This window comes from Schistocerca nitens, chromosome 2 (genome assembly GCF_023898315.1).
Source record: "Schistocerca nitens isolate TAMUIC-IGC-003100 chromosome 2, iqSchNite1.1, whole genome shotgun sequence".
NCBI classification, from domain to species: Eukaryota; Metazoa; Arthropoda; class Insecta; order Orthoptera; family Acrididae; genus Schistocerca; species Schistocerca nitens.
Window position 1 is genome coordinate 653,576,664 of NC_064615.1, and position 21,897 is coordinate 653,598,560.

Here is a 21,897-nt window from a genome sequence, read left to right on the forward strand (position 1 = left end):
TACGACTTATCTTAGAAGAAAGATTAAGAAAAGGCAAACCTACGTTTCTAGCATTTGTAGACTTAGAGAAAGCTTTTGACAACGTTAACTGGAATACTCTCTTTCAAATTCTGAAGGTGGCAGGGGTAAAATACAGTGAGCGAAAGGCTATTTACAATTTGTACAGAAACCAGATGGCAGTTATAAGAGTCGAGGGGCATGAAAGGGAAGCAGTGGTTGGGAAAGGAGTGAGACAGGGTTGTAGCCTCTCCCCGATGTTATTCAATCTGTATATTGAGCAAGCAGTAAAGGAAACAAAAGAAAAATTCAGAGTAGGTATTAAAATTCATGGAGAAGAAGTAAAAACTTTGAGGTTCGCTGATGACATTGTAATTCTGTCAGAGACAGCAAAGGACTTGGAAGAGCAGTTGAACGGAATGGACAGTGTCTTGAAAGGAGGATATAAGATGAACATCAACAAAAGCAAAACGAGGATAATGGAATGCAGTCAAATTAAATCGGGTGATGCTGAGGGGATTAGATTAGGAAATGAGACACTTAAAGTAGTAAAGGAATTTTGCTATTTAGGGAGTAAGATAACTGATGATGGTCGAAGTAGAGAGGATATAAAATGTAGACTGGCAATGGCAAGGAAATCGTTTCTGAAGAAGAGAAATTTGTTAACATCGAGTATAGATTTAAGTGTCAGGAAGTCGTTTCTGAAAGTATTTGTATGGAGTGTAGCCATGTATGGAAGTGAAACATGGACGATAACCAGTTTGGACAAGAAGAGAATAGAAGCTTTCGAAATGTGGTGCTACAGAAGAATGCTGAAGATAAGGTGGGTAGATCACGTAACTAATGAGGAGGTATTGAATAGGATTGGGGAGAAGAGAAGTTTGTGGCACAACTTGACTAGAAGAAGGGATCAGTTGGTAGGACATGTTTTGAGGCATCAAGGGATCACAAATTTAGCATTGGAGGGCAGCGTGGAGGGTAAAAATCGTAGAGGGAGACCAAGAGATGAATACAGTAAGCAGATTCAGAAGGATGTAAGTTGCAGTAGGTACTGGGAGATAAAGAAGCTTGCACAGGATAGAGTAGCATGGAGAGCTGCATCAAACTAGTCTCAGGACTGAAGACCACAACAACAACAACAATTGACAACTCCAGATAGAAAATATTAATGTTTCCCTACAGCAGCAGCCAGCCGAAACAGAAGCAGCAACAGGGAAATAACCAATTTTGTGAGATTTTACGAGTTCCTAACCAAGTGCAAATTGTATAGTTTCATCTGTGTGCTTTGGTAGTTTAGTTTCTTGAATTTTTGCGTGTTTATTTAATTTTTAATAGACACAGCTCTCTCGTTTGTGTCAGAGAGTAACCAATTTCGTGACTTTTAAAAGTTCCTAATCAGGAGAGAATTATTTAGTCTCACTTGAGTGCTCTGATAATTTAGTTTTTGAATCTCTGCATGTTAATCTAATTTGTTAGACACAGTTCTTGCGTATTTGTCAGTGTCTACAGTAGAATTCCATAGTGTGTGTTGATAGTCCTTTATTTGTCTCTGTTATGTTGTGTATGGATAGGGACTGTGATTGCTGCATGCGGATGTGAGCCACGTTAGTGACACTTCACTCTCAGCTACAGTCTGTGATAGCTTTGATTACACAGCTTGAAGCTGCAGTGGATGGGCGGCATTGTTGTGGGCTGGCTGTGGGGATCCAATGGAAATCCAGCAGATCTGAGTCCACCGTTTGGTCCGCACTGGGGGCCAGCCCAGTAACTACTTGCTCTGTGGTTGACACTTCACCCATGGTTAAGTGGTTAGTCTGACAAACACGTTTCATGTGCTGTCTGTGGCTGACACTGTCCCTCAGCCAGATGCAGTCATTTGTCCTGTTTCAGAGGAAACCTCTCAGCCTGGAAGATCTGGGCAATCACTGATGGTGGGACTACTGGTTGTGGGGAACTCCAATGCTAGGCGTATTACGGGGCCACTTGGGGACATGGCTCCCAAGGAGGGCAAGAAAGTTAGTTGGGTTTCGGGTTCTGCTAAGTAGACCAGGAGTCCACTACACATAGGATGCGGCTGCACAGGTTGCAGGGGCTGTGTGGTATGGACTGGGTGGCTTTTTAGGTTAGAATGTCTCGAGGAACCCAAAAGGGCTTCAGTCTCAAAGGATTCAAGTCAAACACAGTAAGAACATAGATCCCCGGAGCCATTGGTATAACAGTTGTAAATTGTAATAGCTGTGTTGTGAAAGTACCAGAACTCCAGGCACTAATAGAAAGCACTGATGCTCAAATCATTATACGCCCTGAAAGCTGGCTAAAACTGGAATAACTTCAACCAAAATTTTTGCAAATGACCCAACAGTGTTACAGAAGGGATAGGCTAAACACAGTTGGTAGTGATGTATTGCTGTTAGAAGTAGTTTATCTTGTTGTGAAATTGAAGCAGATACAGATCCTGAGAGTTAGTAAGGGTAGAGGTCATTCTTGGCAACCAGAATAAAATAATAATTGGATTATTTTACTGACCTTCCAACTCAGATTATACAGTTGCTGAAAGGTTCAAAGAAAACTTTAATTTCAAACACGTAACTGACTCATACAAGTATAGTTGGTGGTGATTTAAATTTACTCTCAATGTGTTGGCGAAAATATGTGTTTAAATCTGGCGATACACATAAAACACCATTCAGAACTGTGCTAAACGCTTTCTCTGAAAATTATTTCGAGCAGTTAGCTCATGAGACCATTCAAATAGTAAACTGTTGTGAAAACACACTTGACCTCTTAGCAACAGTTAAGTCTGAGCTAATAATGAGATCAAAACAGACAGGGATTAGCCAACACAGGGCCGTAGTGAGACTGAATATTGTAAATCCCAAATCCTCCAAAAATAAACGAAAAATATACCTATTAAAAACACATAAAAATTTACTTGATGCCTGCCTGAGAGATTACCTCCACTCCTTCCAAGTTAGCAATGTACTGGAAAGTGTAGGCCAGGTGTGGCTTGAATTCAAAGAAATAGTATCAACAGCAGTTGAGATAGTTATACCAAATAAATTAATGAACCACAGAGCTTATCCTTCTTGGTGCACAAAACGAGTCAGAAAACTGTTGCAGAAACAACGAAAAAAGCATGCCGAATTGAAATGAACACAAAACCTCCAAGATTGGCGATCTTTTACAGAAGCTCAAAATGTATCACGGACTTCAATGCAAGATGCTTATAATAGTTTCCACAATGAAACTTTGTCTCGAAACCTGAAGGAAAATCCAGAGAGATTCTGATTGTATGTAAAGTATGCTACAGCAAGACGCAGTCAATGTGCTCTCTGTGCAGTAGCAATGGAAATACTATCAGTGACAGTGCCGCTAAAACAGAGTTACTAAACACAGCATTCTGAAATTCCTTCACCAAAGAAGTAGTAAATGTTCCAGAATTTGAATCAAGAACAGTTGCCAATATTAGTAAATTAGTAGATACCCTCAGAGCAGTGAAAAGATTTAAATCGCTTAATAAAAGCAAGACTGTATACCAGTTAGGTTCATTTCAGAGTATGCTAATGCAATAGCTCCATACTTAACAATCATATGCAACTGCTCGCTCGACAAAAGATCCTTAACCAAAGACTGGAAAGTTTCACATGTCACTCCTATAGTCAAGAAATTCAGTAGGTGCAATCCACTAAATTATAGGCCTGTATCATTAGCTATGATTTTGGAGCATACATTGGGTTGAACATTATAAATTACCATGAAGAGAACAGAGTCAACACTGATTTAGAAAACATTCTTGTGAAACAGAAGTAGTTCATTTCTCTCACATGAAGTGTTGAGTGCAATTGCAAGGGGTTTCAAATTGATTCTGTATTTCTAGATTTCTTGAAGGTTTATGACACTGTACTTTACAAGCTGTGTGTCTACGGAATATCATCTCAGTTATGTGACTGGACTCATGATTTCCTGTCTGAGAGGTCACAGTTCATAGTAACTGACAGAAAGTCATTGAGTCTCTGCCATTACCCAAGGTAGTGCTACAGGCCCTCTGCTGTTCCTTATCTATATAAACAATTTAGGAAGCAGTCTGAGTAGCTGTCTTAGGTTGTTTGCAGATGATGCTGTCATTTATTGTCTAGTAAAGTTATCAGAGGATCAAAACAAATTACAAAATGATTTAGAAAAGGTATCTGTATGGTGCAAAGTTGTCGGTTGTCCCTAAATAATGAAAAGTGTGAAGTCATCTACATGAGTGCTAGAAGGAATCTGTTAAACTTCAGATGCACTATAAATCAGGCAAATCTAAAGGCCATAAATTCAACTAAATACCTAAGAATAGAATTGTGAGCAACTTAAATTGGAAAGAACAAGGCAATACAAAGACTGCGTTTTACTGGTAGAACACTTAGAAATGCAACAGATATACTAAAGAGATTGTCCATCCTCTTTTGAACTACTGCTGCGTGGTGTGGGATCCGTACCATATAGGATTAATGGAGTACATCGAGAAAGTTCAGAGAAGAGCAGCACAGTTTGTGTTTTCGAGAAATAGGGGGGAGAGTGTCTCTGACATGATACTGGATTTGGGGTAGAATCATTAAAACAAAGGCGTTTTTCATTGTGGTGGGATATTCTTGTGAAATGTAGATCACCATCTTTCTCCTCTGAATGAGAAAATGTTTTGTTGACACCAACGTGCATAGGGAGAAACATTCATCACAATAAAATAAGAGACATCAGAGCTTGCGAAGAAAGATATATGTGTTCATTTTTTCGGTGTACTGTTCGAGATTGCAGTAACGGAGAATTATTGTGAAGGTGGTTCGATGAACCCCCTGCCAGGCATTTAAATGTGATTTTGCAGGGTATCCATGTAGATGTGGATGTAGATAAAAAGAGCTTAGATACAATGTATTACTTTCTACAACCATTTTCATATATCCTGTCAAAAGATAATACTAAAGAGTCCTACATTCATGATATGAGAGAAGGGGAGCAGATGCAGGTGCTGCTTAAGGTCCTGATGGAGGTGGTTTACCTTAGCCTTCTTGCAACCTGTCATTAAGCTTTAAGTATGTATCTACATCATGTAGATTACTGTGGTGAGCATACAGTGTAGTGTTGGGTTTGTTTTATGGATGAAAGGGGAGAGTGAACCACAGGGCCTGAACGTAGCCTACTTCTTGTGAATAGCACCAAGGGGGCTGCTAAGATTAATGTCTCCATCCAACAGGCATATCATGCTCAACAGTGTCACAAGCCCTGACGCAAAGACTGATGATAAGGAACTTTACCCCACTACCTCGCCTCCCCTTGCCACTGATAGTGAAAATTTCATCCACTACCGGAATGCAAACAGGCTTGTCTCAGAGTCAAGAATAATCACACACATGTGTGTTAGTAACCTCAGCTACAGAGGCGAGTTGTCAAAAGGTGTTTCGTTTAAAATGCCGCGAGGAATATGTTGTTGAGGTGGTAACATTAGCTGCCACTTGAAGTATGGTAATAGTATTTATACGTAAAATAAGAGAAAGACAACAATTCACATACAGGGGACTGGTGTGTGGCACACAGAAACACATAATAGAAAACAGTTAACCCTGTCTTTTGAGCCCTTTCTGTTTTTCTAGCAGAGTACACAGATTCTCACACAACTACGCAGACACTCAAGTACACACTCTGAAGGTAGCAGCAAGACTTGCTGCAACTGCAATCATGTACATTTGGTTGTCTGTGTTGTTGTGTGTACTTTCACTCGGAATAGAACAATAGCTTGAAAGCTAGTGTTCCGTTTTTCTATTATGTGTTTCTGTGCACCACAAACCAGCCCTCTCTAGGTAACTGGTTGTCTTTCCCTTATTTTATGTATTTTCCATCCATGAATTGCCATTATTGTTACATATTAGTACCATTTATACTCCGTTCATCATAAGAATAAACCTCTTGTAAACATTACATTATGTATTCTTTCATGTTTGCTGGAACCTCATTGGATTTTGTTTCAGGTGGAGTGGAAGCCAAGCTGTCTAGAGTACAATTAAGTACAATAATGAGGATACATTTTATGCTTGCGTTATGCATACATAGATTCAGTGATACTACTGGATAACCGCTTTATTAGCGCATTTAACTTGGACAGCACTGGCCAGCCACCTGGCCCAACTACCCTGTAGTGGTGTAAACAGTTGTAGGAAGGATGTAAAAAGAGACGAGCAGAGAACAATATAGTCTTGAATGTCATTTAATTTTTGAACACAAGAAAATAATGGTAAAACTCAGGTGAAATGCTTCTTAGGTGATCTGACGGAAAACATAACATGCCTTCGAACTTAGCTAACATAGTACTGTAGTTACAACCAAGAGTGATGAAAATTCCTGACTTAATTTTTCTGCATCAGCAATGTGCAGCTTAAAAGTGTTCTGCTGGGATTTCACCATGTAGTCAAATATTGAGCCCACTTAAGGTATTAGTCAGTCATCTGGTAATCTCTGAACTCCTTTCATATCGGACTTCAAGGAATACGGTATATTTCAGTACTGCTGTGTTGCTAGCAAGGCAATCGGCAACAGAATCCCAAGCCACCAAAAAGTCCACATTTCCTCCTCCTCTTTTATGATGTACTGTTCTGTATTTCGCCATGTGACGTGTAACAAAGCTTCATGCATTAGTTCCAGTATCTTTGGCAGATTAAATGTCTTGTTATGTCTCGTGAAAAATCCCTTAACTTGGCTACAGATCAATTCAATTGGATTCAGGTTGCAGTGTTAAGGTGACAACTTTAAAAATTCAGCATTTGTATAGTGGGCTCGATGCCATGAAAATTAGTGTCTCTATGATGGTTAACACTGTGGCTTGTGTGGGACCACATCTGTCATAAACAACAATGGGCATATTCAAACAAAGAGTATTTGATTCTTAATTTTTCTCCAAAATATTTAATTGTGTAATATTCTCTTAACTTCAAAATCTTTAACAATCATTAATAAAATCTTGATAATTAAGCATGTGTATTTGCTGTGAAAACCAGAATTTTGCATGTGATATGTAATTAGAAACTAGAAGACATGTGTTTTTCTAAAAAAAAATAAATAAAAAAAGTAAATGATGTAGAGGTTCAGTTCAAGCTGGCCAAAAAAATTTTGTATTTCAACAGGTCTTGAACCGTCGCCCAACACCCCATTCGCTTATCAATCTACGATGCTATTGATTATACCACAAGCATAGTTGAAATATATAAATATATTTTATAATATTGTGTTCTTAAAAAAAAAAAAACCATGAAAGCTTATTTTTCTCATTAATCTTGTGAAAAACATTAAGAATAACTTGTTTCTAGCTTACAATTATACTGACTGTACACAATTTTTGAAATAAAAATTATGTAGCTAAACTATGAATAAGAAAAACTTTGATGGTTGTTAATACATCAGAATGTCAAAGTATCATGTACTAATAAGATATCTAACACATAAGTTGGACTTACTTCCAAGAGTGGAACAACACCGGTGTTCCCGAGCCGAGGCTGCTGACCAATCATTGCATTTGTGTTTCTTTACATCAGGTTTATTCTTATGGTGAACGAAGTATAGTTCTACACGTTAAGTAACAAATCTGTTACTAAGAGCATATATGTTAACATAATGCTTTCATTACCGTTTCTCTTTTTATTAAGTTCTCTGGAGAGAAGAGACCAATTTTAACACTATTTAAGAAATTTAAACTGTTTTAGGATATTTAATTGAATTAATGCTATATGGATTGTTTCAGAACTTGAAGAACCAGATCTTGAACAAATAGAAAGTGAAGATCAAGATCAGGGTGGCTCAGATGTGATGGAAGAAGTTGATCATGGTAAGCATTGGAAATAAAATATTTTGGTTTGGTTATGAAGAAATGCAGTTACATTTCATGACTACTCTTAGCAAATAATCCCAATTTTTAATTTGTGACTAGAGTTATCAGACAGAACAATCGTCTGACCAGAACGTAGTTCTTACCTAATTTTTGATAATCCCTTCTTAAAAAACTAAGTTCAGTCAAGTCTAATATTGTTTCTCATCCTTTCCAAATTTGGTTATATCCATGCTATATTTTGCCAAAATGGTTGTATGTTCTGGGAGAATTTCTGTCACCTTTGATACTTTTCTGTCATATGGAACTGTGTTTTGATGTACACCAGAGTCCCAACTATCTAGGTGCAGATAATCAGACTTGAGAATTGAGTCTAACTAAAGAGTGGTCACTCTGCAAACCAACATGAGGTGCATGGCAGAGGACTTACACTGATTGGCAATTTTTGAAAACATCAAAAATGATGTCTGAAATGTTCTGTTATAATTATAATGAACATTTTCATAAGGAATACAAGTTTCTGGTTCTCAGGACATCAACTAAGGCTCTCTAATAATGGACGGTTAGGAAAGAATTAGAATTTACACACGTGCAGGGCATATGATCTGTTAACATTCAGACAGTTCCTATGTCTCAGTTACCATAGTTCAGCAACACAAAGAAAGAAGGAAGGATTCTCACAATAATGGTTTCCATGAAGCTCAATATCACTATTGGTGTGGATCATGAAGGTTCATTTTATACCGTATAAACTGACTACTATGGCACTGAAGCAAGTTGTCCATGTGCAAAATTACTGCAGAGTATAATTAAACACTGACATGTATTAAAATTGGTCAACAGATGTACATGGCAGTTTGAGCCAGTGTGTTTGTGCATATATGAATTTATGATATTCATAACTGGTGATAATTAGCAACCAAGTTATGGCTCGATTCTCTCATTGACTTTCTCATAAAGGCATTACTATATAGAATGTTTAACAATCACTTCATATCCCATCACATGGTATATTGATAACACAGAGGAGTCAATTGTCTCTAAAGATGCAATTCCACTGAGGCAACATATGGTATATGGTTATTACGCATGCTGCATGGAGCAGATGGAATAGGGCAACATGAAGCAATATGCCGTATGCAGCTCTGTAGTGTGCCACATATGGCAAATTGTTCCCATCCCATGTACCAACTGTCAACAAGAAATGTTGTATTACAACCTGTCCATCACTCAGTGAATCCTTGTTGCAAGCGAAGTGGAGTAGATAAATGAGAAAATGACTTCAATTTTTTATCATAATTCACATGAATTGTGGAACACTAAATGTAGTGATACAAAGAATTATAGATTAAGAAACAATAAGTTGGGGCAGCTTTCCAAGATATGTGACTGTAGTATTCTGGAAGCAAGAATTTATAAACTGTGTTCCATCGTGAATCTAAAAAAAACTACACAGTGAAAGAAAAGTGTCACATCATCATGGAGATTGCAAACCATAGCTCTGCATAATTGTGGGATAATTCTTGAAATCTTGGTTCAGATATTTGGAATACTTACAAGAATGAAGTATAAGTGTCACATGTTGTTATTATCTGATTTAACTTATTAGGTTTCTAACATACACAGTTTGAAGGAGTGACATTGTCATAACAAGTGCCGTCTGCTGGCAGACACTACAGTGCTTGTTTTTTAAGCGTATATATAACCTTGAATAATGTTATTCTTACACTTTATATATACTCCCACATGCTCATCAGGAAGAATGCAATGTTATACCAAAATCAGTACTCTTAGAATAAAGGAAAAATAATAGAAAGTGGTATTAGAAAATTACTGACGTATCCCCTTTTTTATTTAAATAACACTCATTTTATCATAAATATCATGTAACGAAAAAAATGGTATATTTTCATGCAAAATATTCTTTTTTAATCATTCCAACATGTTCATACACGTTCCTATTAGTTGTGTAAACATTCGTAATTAAACAATACATATCAAAATAGACAATATGCTGGAAACCGATGTCCTCTTTAGTGCCGTGGCTTGTGACATGGGAGAGTCATTTCCACATTTTTTTACTTAATAAAAAACCCTCTCTGTTTTTACAGACAGTTATGTTCATAAACTTCTTTACTCGTAATCACTGTGCCAGACTTCAATTCTAGATTTGTTGTCTTGCTCTCCACCAGTCACTTTATTAATGATACATTTCCTTAGAATATTATCAAAGTACTCACGGAACTCCAAAGAGAGTGCACCAGTATTGCTTGTAACGTCCTGTAGTTTCTCAGGTTTCAGAGGAATGACATCTGTGTATGCTCTTGGCACACTATGAAAATGAGGACTATCCCGGTCTCAACCAGAGTAAATTCATGTTTCACCATTCCACTGCTATTGCATGAAACAGACATACATTTTGACTAAACAGTGTACTCAAATATTTTGTACTGTGTAACATCCATTTTTCTCCTTCCACAGTTACATATTTCTTAAAAAATTGATCTATATATTTCTGATAGTCAAGGAATGTGTCATGTGTGTACAGTTCAACATGCACGAGTTTCATTGCTTTCTGCAGTACCGTGAACAATTGGTGGGGAGTATGCAGTGTATCCTTTGTCCTTTTTCGTAATACCAGACTTGCAAAATCCGTATCATAAGCATTGTAGGAAAACCCACGGTCTGGACACATGGAAAACATTGGAAAATCTACCACTATGAACTGAAGTCTTCCAAAATTGAACCATTGTGGGATTCCTATTCTGTTCTGTTCAGGCTTTTGAATATACGTACAAAGTTTTCACACTAGAGGCTACATATTTCAGTAGGAAACGTGGAGAGAAACCACTGCAGTAGGACCCTTTTTTTTTACATGTAGATGAAAGCTTGTCATCAGAAAATATACAAATACCAAATGTAAATACCCATTTCGGCTGCAAATAAAAAATACCAGTTACCGGCATGTGTGGAATAGGCACGTTGTGCATGAAATCAAATGTGATCATTCCTGATATTCCTGCCTCTCTGCCTCTTCAATTTGTACAAGTTTTTTGCAATGTTTTATGTTATTATAGAACTGACATGCCTGAAGCTTATGGAGTTTCATCCCATTTTCTGCTGCCGTTTTGATAGCAGCTTTATTTTCTCTTTCAATTTCACATTTAAGCCTCTCGCATTCACTACAGACATCCAGTTGAGGACAAGAAAGCCATAGTTGTAATGATTCTTGAAACAATCATAAAAATAACGATTTTTTTTAACAATCCTGGATCAGTTGTATTTCCTTGAGACCTGTAAATTATGTAAATTCTGGAACCACATTTTCCAAGAAAGTAATCATACATGGTCTTCACAGATAAAGTATTTGAGATGTATCTCTTCTTCCTACCACAATGTCTATAATGTGTTACCCTTACTGAAAAAGACTTTATGAATTGTGCTATCATGACATTAGTATTTTCTGGAACTGAATAATGGTTTCTGTTTCTACCATGACCATCATGTGGCAAAGTCACTCTTCCACAAAGTAGATGGCACGGTCTCTCCACTCGGCATTTTGTTATGGTATGGAGTGCAATAAAAGCTTTCTCTCAGTGTTTTGTTATACTATGGAGTGCAGTAAAAGCTTTCTTGCATACCATAACTTCCTTGAAGTTAACTTCAACATGCAGATTTAAAAATTAGGTAATTGATTTGTATTACCATAATACTGGAAGTATTTTCATAATACAGTAACCCTATAAAATAGATTCATTTACCATTGACCTTATGGTGTTGTGCTGGTGCAACATGAACAAACTAATGGGTATTAATAAATTTTTTTGACATGAGCTGAACATACGCTTTATTAGAACATTAGTGACATATACAGTGAAATCTTGAAATAATCTAACAAGTGCAGAAATGTAAGGTCTTGGGCCATACCTCACATATTTATGTTATTTTGTTTTAATTATTTTTCAAAAATTGAATCAATGATTTGCATTGTTTGGGAATGAAAGAGTTAATAAAGTAATATTGTTGTCATGCCAGTCACCTAATAATAATAGTGCTCTCCTTCCATGATTGGTAATGGAATTGGGGCATTTTTGCTTTGGTTTCTGTGTAAAGGGAAGAAATTGGCCACTGATGTACCCATCCTGTTCATCTTTGTTGGGCACATTGTTGAATTCTGTCAAAAATAGTTCCTTCTGCAGCTGAGAACAATTCTGTCAAAAATAGTTCCTCCTCAGCAGCTGAGAACTCCTCAAAAGTATTTGTGTTTTCATCTGTAAACAGATAATTAGCATATGATTAACCTGTATGCTTCAGCGAATAACACACTTTTACCAGTTTCCTGCATTAAAACTTAAATATAAATTGAAAATTTGTGTAGATGAAAGGCATTTATAATCATCTTTTGTTATAATATTTGTAAGTACAAACATTGTATGACTGTTTACCTGAAATCTGCATCTGTTTTCCCTTTAGGAACAATGTTTCCTTTCCAGTTGGTGTGTTCCAAACCCATTAGCTTCCTTTGTATAACCACATTTCACTTCCACAATTTAGTGCATTGTTCTTCCTTCTAAATTTATGTAAATTGTCTCCGCACTCATCTGATGATTCCATCACCAAAGCCATTTTGAAATCCCACTACAGCACTGCCATCACACCAGGTTCTTTCGTGCAATATAGGGGCTGGTCTCTGTGACAAGTCCTCTTTCTGCATGAAATGAAATTTTATCACTGGTTTAGACAGGGAAAAAAGAATCACTGAACACATCTCATTTTAGAACCAACAGATTAAGACTCTTGTGAAAATAACAACTACAGTGTTAGCTCATACACTCCAAAAATATGTCCCGTTTTTTTACCTCGGTGCCTCAGTTTCTTCTTAATTTTGGGTAGGAACTAGAAGAAGGGTGTAATTTTCATGTCAGGGGAACAGCTTTAACCTTATAACGTCTTATCACAAAAACTACTGAACTCACCGAAGAACTTTGTCACCCTTTTGATTATTGAATTACTCCTCTCAGAAAGGGATCTTTCCAAAGTTGTGCATTGCATTTGCTGTTTATAGGGTTCAGAAAACTGCATTTATTTGTCATTTTGATAGTATTTCGCTCATAACATGTATGAAGTTGAAAGTAATATAACTCCACCTAAAATCACATAAAAATTCACTTGTAGTTCACTCTGTAGCACCTCTAAGTAGTTAAAAAAATTCATTTCTTAACTTTTGATTACTTACTCAGTGATATAAAATGTCTGACAGACAGCAAAGTAAAATTTGAAAACAAACTGAAAAAGTTTCTTCTTGACAGCTCCTTATAATCGGTACAAGAATTTTTATTATTGTAATGTGTAAAAGGTGGTTACTAACTCACATCTGTATATTAAATAAATAAATAAATAAATAAATAAAAATAAACTTACAAATGTCAGCATGTAGCCACATTTACAAATTAATTTGTGATGTGAATGTAAAATGACTCATCCCACATCATTACTATTTATCATGCAAAATAATCCACGGAACATGAAACTAACCAACAAACAAACAAATAATTAGGACCAGAGTTAAAATTTTCCTGGAAAGAGACATAATGTAATGTTCACATGTGGAAAAATACCTACTTGACAAGTAGCAGGCACAATGGTTTACACAGTGGCAGTGACAGTACAGTTCAGCTGACAGTGTCAGGCTCTCATTGGTGTATTGGTGGTGAGAGTACCCTCCTAGCTGTCAAATGCCACCTTATTTTAAGTGTGCTTTAAATATCTCTGTCACTAACAATCTGATATCGACCAGTATTACCCCATGATAGTTGGTGTCTGATTCTCTTACCATTGGCTTGATATCCAGTAAGTACTGAAAATCTTCTCAACTAATTTGTGTGAAATTTTTTTAACAAAGTTCCAGTGTAAACATGCCCCCCTCCCCCTCATTTTCCTATAACATTCATTGTAAAATTATTGACCTCCATTACAACTGAGATGATATGATGATCGTCTTTCTGATTATAGTTGTGAAGCCTGTTGGCTAGTAAACATTGACTACAATGTGTAATATTCCTTCCACTATCAAATTGCTTCAATCAATTCACTTAAATCACTATTTATTAACTCCAAATAATTTTCCATCACTTAAGCATTTCAAATTACACATTATTTTGTAATACCATGTGCCACTAAATCAAATATGTTCACAGTCATTGTGTGTGGCTTACCATGGGCACCAACTATGCAATGTTTGGCATCAGCAATTATATTTGGACATCTAAGGATAGTTCTCCCTTACATATCCCCAACAGAATTAAAACTTTTAATCCTTGATTTAGCGGTGACATGAAATCTGAATTAAAAAAAAAAAAAAAAAAGATGCTAAAAATGAAGATAATAATAATGTTAATTGGTCATTGACTAGTAATTAATTACACATAATGTCATTAATTAGTACAGCAGGTGATAAGTAATTACTACGGACGAGTGTCATGGTAGTACCTACGAAAATGTTGAGCATCACCATAGTGTGTATGGTTAACTGTCTATTGCATGGTGTTGCCATTTGGCAGCAAACCCTAGGTTTACTTATAATGTTAAGGAAACCACTCATACCTGTGTGATGATGTCGTCTGGTAACACACATGGTCTGGCTGCATCGAGCTAGACTTGTGTTTAGCATCATTACATTGCCAGAACAGTTTAAAATCCATAAGCTTTGTTGAAGTTAGATTGTACACTAACACAGGTGAAAGCAATGGAAAGAGTGAATTATTTCTGCCCCTTAGATCACATCTAGTTAGATTTTTAAGGTTTGAAAACTGATAGCACAAATTGTATTTCCAGGTCTCTGAAAATATTGAACAAATCAAAATTATATCAAAATTCAACATGTTACATGGTTTTTTTTTTCTTTCCCCCAGATTTTTTTTTCACTGAAATTGGTTTGCTAAAAAGAAGTCATGCAATAGTAGGTTGAATAATTATATACCTATTGCATAGGTGTGCGATATACAATCATTAATTATCACTTTAGTTACCACTAGATAATGTGTAAGAATAATTCATCATAATACTGAGGTAAAATAATAAATTATCTTCCAAAAGTAACAATAATTACTATAGAAATCGTATTAGTGTAACTGTCAATGTACCTAATTATCTGTATACGCTCCATCATAATTTTACACTGAGCTTAAGAATGCACCTGAGCGCATCAGCAAAATGAAACAATTCACACAAAAATAGCAAAAAGTATGCACAAAATCCATGTTAGCAGTTAAATACTCGTCTCAAACAAAAATAGTGAAACAGGTCAAATAAACTGTACAGGTGCAGCCTAATGTACTATAGTTTCATGTAAATAACAATGAACTGTCCATATGTTAGACTAACTAATTACTAGTGCAAAGTTCACAATGTATACCAATATGAAACTAAATCTGATACAAGAAAGACAAACATTTATACAAGTGAGGCTGTGTATGTATAAAGCAACTCTGGTGTATTCAAGTCTACATCTAAACAGATGACTGGGACTAATGTAATGTTTACATTGTAACATTGGTATTTGTGTATTGGACAAGGGTCATCAGCTTAAAATAGTAAAACCTTAGATTGCATGCTAAATAAGCAAATTGCTTTGTAATTATAGAAGTAAAGGCAGTGAATATGTTGTATGGGCAAGAAATGCACTACATGAAATAGGTTCCGCCGCTCCCCAGGGGGCTCTCGGTTCTTTTGTGAGTTTGTGCGTGGCGCACATGGGGCCTCGAGCTATTGCAGCCAAATCTTCCTTCCTTTGCTGCATTTCCTTCATCCTGCCCTCCCTCCCTATCCTTGATCCTTCCCCATTGCCCCCTCCCTCCCCTCTCTCTGTGTGGATTTATTTCGACCTGGCTAGCCACCTGCTTTTCATGTACTGATTGCAATTTTGTTCCATTTGCGTGTTCTTTCATCCTTTTTAGACATTTAGGTCCCTGCTTGAGGTTTGACCTCCACTTCAAAATTTCCTGTCTAGTGTGAGCCATTTGGGGAAGAACTTCCTCCCTAGCATCTTCAGTGTGGATTCGTCTCCCCCCTTCCTTCTCCTCTCCCTTCCCTGCTGTAGCCCCCTTCTACCCAGCTAGGTGACCAGCACATATAGCCAGCCTGTGTGGTGTGACTGAGCCCCTGACGACACAGGAATCACACTACTGATACCTGAACTGTTCCCTCCCCATGCGTCCCAGGATTGGTTGCTTACCTTCTTGGAGCATTGGAACTCCCGGCAACGGCTGCTGTGCTAGACGGCCTTTGCTGTGGCTGGGTGGCGCCCATGGGGAGAGCCCCTGGTCAGAGTGGGTGGTTATCAGGGCACATGAAAAGCCTCAAGCTGCAAAAAATCTGGCCATTCTCAAATGGCCGTCTCTTCAAACAGTGAAGGATCATTGAACGCTGCTTTGTATGACCTGTCTAGTGTGAGCCATTTGGGGAGGAACTTCCTCCCTAGCTACACCATGGGAGGAGGGCCAGGCTTACAGTCTTGGAATGAAACACTTTCCCCGTTCCCTCGTCTAGGCTAGGATGGATGGGGACACATTCTCCTACCACCACTCGGCCACGAGATGCGCCATCTGTGCATTCCAACGTCGCCCACTCTCTTTCGGTTCCAGATCTTGCAGAAGCCTGTATTCCCTCTGTGCGCCCCCCTCCTCCACCTCTGAAAGAGAAGAAGAAGAAGAAGAAGAAGAAGAAGAAGAAGAAGAAGCATAAATCCCAAGACAAGGCCTCCCTGGTGCACCCGGAGGTGCCATCCATCATCCATCCCCCCTCCCCCCCCCTTCCATATAATCTGAGTCTGACATCTTATTTATGGATGTCATCCCATCCTTGTCAGTGACTACTACTGACCGAGTGACAAGACCTCCTCTCGGCTTCTTTATGTCTAACCTGGACTCTCGCCAAGTAATTATCCAGTGGAATTGCAACGGATATTATTGTCACCTACTGGAAATGCAGCATCTTGTCTCTCCTCCTATTCTGCATTCTGTTTCGCTCTACAAAAAACGCATTTCCGTGATGACCACTCTCCAACATTTCGTGGTTATTGGCCATTTTGTCAGAACCGTGCGAGCCCATGGGTAGCATATAGTGACTGGGTCCCCTGTGTACCAACATGGAATCAATAGTGGTTCGATTGCAAACGACTCTGGCAATCACCATTTACAATGTCTACCTCCCTCCAGGTAGGCCACTTCCTTACATTGCACTGTCTGCATTAATCCAGAAACTCCTGTCTCGTTTCTCCTCCTTAGGGACTTCCGTGTCCACCACCCTCTGTGGGGGGAGTGCCGTTCAACGGGTAGGGGTCTCGTAGTTGACCAACTTATCACGGACCTCGATTTGTGTATCAATGATGGTTCCGCTACCCACTTCAGTGCCGCTCATGGCACCGTCTCTGCTCTCAATCTCATGATCCCCCCCCCCCTCCCCCCTGCCCTCGTGGTTCCCTACACTGGTCATTCCATGATGACCTTTGTGACAGTGACCGCTTTCCAGTGATTCTATCGTTCCCCTGCTGCCACCAGGCAGACAGGTCCCCATGTCTGGCATTCCGCAGGGCCAGTTGTGCACTTCAACATCTACTTCTCTTATTCCGTTGATGTAGTTGTGCAAGGCGTCTCTGCCACTATTCTTCATGCTGTCCTTCTATGCAGTACCGTGGTGGACCGAGGATATTGGAGTCACTGTCCAGGACCACCAATGGGCACTGCAGCAATTTAAGCGACACCCTTCACAGACCAGCCTCCTCACTTTTAAGCATCTCCATGCTGAGGCTCACTACCTTAGTAAGCAGAGTAAAAAGGAATTATGGGAGCACTGTGTTTCTTCCCTGGGGATGTACGCCAGATGTACGCCTCTTCATCGCAGATATGGTCCAAGCTCCTTAGCCTTCTGGGCCAACAGTGACAGTCAACTGTCTAGTGTTGTAACCTCCAATGTGCTCTGTGCACTAATCCATTGGTCCTTGCAAAACACCTTGCGACACATTTTGCAGTGGCATCGGCTTCCTCTTCCTATGCTACTACCTTTCTCCAGCAGAAACGCAGAGTTGAACAGATCCCCCCGTTTCCTCCCGCACCACACTGACCCCTATAATGAACCATTCACTGAATGGGAATTCTTGCAGGCTCTTACCTATTCACGAGACATGGTCCCAGGCCCAGATTCTATCCACAACTAGATGATCCAACACTTGGACGTTACCCCAGAGGCAACATCTCCTCAGGGTCTTCAACTGCATTTGGCTCACAGGTGCTTTTCTGTCACAATGGCAAGGCGGTATAGCTGTCTCTGTCCTTAAGCCCAGGAAGACTCCAACATCTCTCGACAGTTACCACCCAATTAGGCTGATGAATGTACTTTGTGAACTGCTTGAGAGAATGGTCAGTTTCAGATTATGTTGGGTCCTAGAATCTTGGGGCCTTTTGTCCTCATATCAGTGTAGCTTCCGTTTGTTTCCTTCTATACCCCCCCCCCCCCCTCTTGGATGGTGCCTAGGACCGATCTCTTCCAGGGTCCTAAGATCTCTGTTGCTCCTATGGTTTTCCGGTATCTTGTATGTGCCATCGTTGCAGAGTTCCAGGGTGGCTCCATTTTTTACACTGATGGTTCTAAGCCAGTCGACAACGTGGGATACACTTTCACTTCTACTGGCTTAGAACACCATTTATTGCCGGGTTCATGTAGTGTGTCCACAGCAGAACTTTTAGCCATTTACAGAGCCATCCTTTTTGTTTCTCAGGCCTACCTCCACATTGTTTTAATTTGTTCAGACTCAGTGAGCAGCCTGCAGGCTGTTAACCAATGCTACTCTCGTCACCCTTTGGTCTCTACTATCCATGACCTTCTCTCTGCCCTTGGGCATGCCACCTGTTCAGTTGTCTTTCTCTGGGTCCCAAGTCATGTGGGCACCCCAGGGAATGAACTGGCTGACCGTTTGGCTAGAGAAGCAGATACTTAACTCCCCCCCCCCCCCCCCCCCATTTACTTTCATGATTCCAGCTGTGGATAAGCGGATCTCACTTTGTCCAAAAATGGAATGCACTACTGCTGATAGTAATAAACTCTGCACAATCAATGCTCTTTCTTCCACTTCTATCGAAAGGAGGTCCACTGTTTTATGCTCTCTATGTATTGGTCGCACCAATAGCAACCCACCCTCACAATGCGGTTGTGGAGCTAGACTGACAGTATTCTATTTATTGGTGGAATGTCCACTTCTTTCAGCCCTTTGTGCTAAGTATAGTCTTCACGATTCCTTAAAATTAATATTAGCAGATGATTTGTGGATGGTTGTACTGGTCCTCAGTTTCCTTCGTGAAAGTGGTTTTTTATTTCCAGATTTAAGGTTTCTACTTTAGTCTTGCAGCAGGGGCAGATTGGTTGTGGTTGGGACCTATTTTTCCAGTCTTCTCAGTCTGTGACCCCATGACTGCCCCCTTTTTTCCAGTTTTTAGATTTGGTCTCACCTTTTATCCTCTTACTGTGTGCATTTAATCTTCATTACTTAATAATTTGACTCCCCTGACAGGATCCATCCACCTTTAGCGGACCCTCTTACTTCTTGACTAATTTTAGAATCGTGGGACTTATGACCTTGCAGTTTGGTCCCATAACCCCTCTGTCAATCAATCAAATAGGTAGGTCTCAACGTGAGTTGTATATAATTGCGGTACTCTACAACTGCAAAGCAAACTTTCACTGGCAAATATTTGTCATTACCCAAAAAGTTATGTTAGTGTCACATGTAGTCAAATAATCATCTAAATTGTTTTTTACATAGACTGAAGCGGCGAGTGAAAATTTGTACTAAGGCTGGGAATTGTACCTGGGTCACCTGCTTGCTAGGCAGGTGTACTAGCCACTAAGCCAACTTGGCACAGCAGTTCGCACAACTGTACGGATTACCCTGGCACACCTGGTAGATACAAATTCTCACTGCCACCCCATTCTAATTTAAGGAGAGAGGTGTGCCAAGGTAATTTGTGCTGTTGTGGAAACTGCTCTGCCAGTGTGGCTTAGTGGCTAGTGCACCTGCATAGGAGGCAGGAGACAACCTGGGTTCGATTCCTGGCCTTGGTACAAATTTTCACTCGCCGCTTCAGTCTGAATGCATAAAATCATATCTGTATAAAACCAGTAAAATCTCTGAAATTATGTCATTGGATTTATTAAAAAATCGTTATGTTAAAAGAATTTAACTAGCTTGGCACACAGTTTGCAAGCTACTTACACGGTAACAGTTTTCTACATAATTTTTACTTACCTTGGAATGGTCTATTTGCGTATATGTAAAAAAAAAAAAATATATATATTAAATACATTGTGATATACTGGTGATAATTTCACTGCACTGAATACAGTATAATACTGCTGTTATGTTCACTCATTCATTTTTTGAAATCCCTAAAAAAAATGAATAGCGGGGTTTCACTGAAATTGAAAACATGTTGGTAATTACTTCGCTGTTATGCTCTGCCTGTATCATTGAACTGTACATCACACACAGTTCATTGAAACACTGGACTGTGACATTTGTAACGCTAATTACTATAGAATATGTAAAAATTGTCATGAACTTATCGCTGGCTGCTCTGCTTTTAGTACACTACCTATATGTTGAGCTTTAATACACATGCAGTTACACAGTTTCTTGAAGCAACAAGCTGTGACATTTATGCTGTTATGGACTAAAACAGTTTTGATATGGCTCTTGTGGTTGCTGGACAGGTTGGGTACCGTGGAAGCATTGTAACAGCTGATACGTGTACACCACATTGTGTTGGAACATACGACAGTTGTGCGTGTGATGATGTCAGCTTCCTGTGGCTCCGTGCGCTGTCCCATTGCAATCCATTGGTTGTCTTTCCAACGTGAAAATGCAAAGATACTGCAGTAGCACTGGCAACAAAATACAGTCGCCCTGCACACGTGACCTAATGTCCTTGGCTGCCTTGAAAACAACACATGCTATGCCGACTGCCATAGTTGTTCTACTGTGGTTTCCGGAAAAATACGTTGTCAAAAAGTATCATTGTGACACTCGAATACATATTTATCACTTACTCACTGCACCTAATGACCACTATCTCTTATAAATGGTCGCAGCGACTATCTACTTTGTCTGTTAATTCAAGCTCACAGTAGTACATCAGTTTTGTATCCTGTAGGCTACAACACATTAATCTGCCAAAAGATATCCATGACCTGTAATTAAATATAATTTGCGGTGCCTTTTCCATGATAATACACATGCCTATTCCTAAACTTCGCTGCAAGTCATCTTCTCAAACGTATTTTTGAATAAAAGCTGTCCAGCTACTGCACAGGAAAAAAAACATAATTCTGCTTTCATACATTTCAGTTACATCTTCTCACAATGAAATTGACATATTAAATTTTCATAATTTCTGATCAGAGTCATACATTTCACATGTGTTGCATCAACATTATGTCGTGCTACCATGGGGCTTGTTATAATTGTTTTTTAATTGTTTGTAGAATTCATTGAAGTACATCTTCCACCAGTTCAGTGTCATTTGATGACAAAAACTGATTGCCTGTCCCACACATACATAGTTTCACAAGATTCAAACACCGTCTGCCAAACTCGCGTGACATTTGCGGCAGTTTCCAGAAAGTTTTCATTACATTTTGTCGAAAAGTGGTCTGCTTTCGACAACTCTGATATCCTCTCCGTATTAATCTGTATAACTTAATATGTCGATTACTGTACATTAATTGCATGGAATTATTATATTGTCATTAATTACATTTGTTGTATCAACATTTCCTACATGTGGCAGAGTAGTTAGTTCATTTCGTTTGATAAGCTGCATCTTCAAATCTTGAATTTCTGAGTCATTCATGTTTTTGAGTAGTTGTGTTATTAAACTCCATTTGAGTGTTACCAAGTGCATCACGTAATTTGTTGTAACTGTCCTTCAGTTGCGTTCTACATTAACTGGACTGTCCAATTGTCCTATTTCATTAACACTACAGTTTTGTCCCGTATCAGC

At 38.8% G+C, this 21,897-nt stretch overlaps 1 protein-coding gene across 3 annotated transcripts in view; it reads left to right on the forward strand.

Annotated features, from left to right (window-relative positions):
• The window catches only part of LOC126236771 (nucleoprotein TPR-like), a 315,616-nt gene that overhangs the window by 280,100 nt on the left and 13,619 nt on the right, over positions 1-21,897 (forward strand). For all 3 annotated transcript variants that reach the window (XM_049946344.1, XM_049946342.1, XM_049946343.1), the window contains exon 34: positions 7,763-7,846. In XM_049946344.1, the coding sequence (XP_049802301.1) occupies positions 7,763-7,846 (84 nt within the window). The remainder of the gene's footprint in view (positions 1-7,762; positions 7,847-21,897) is intronic.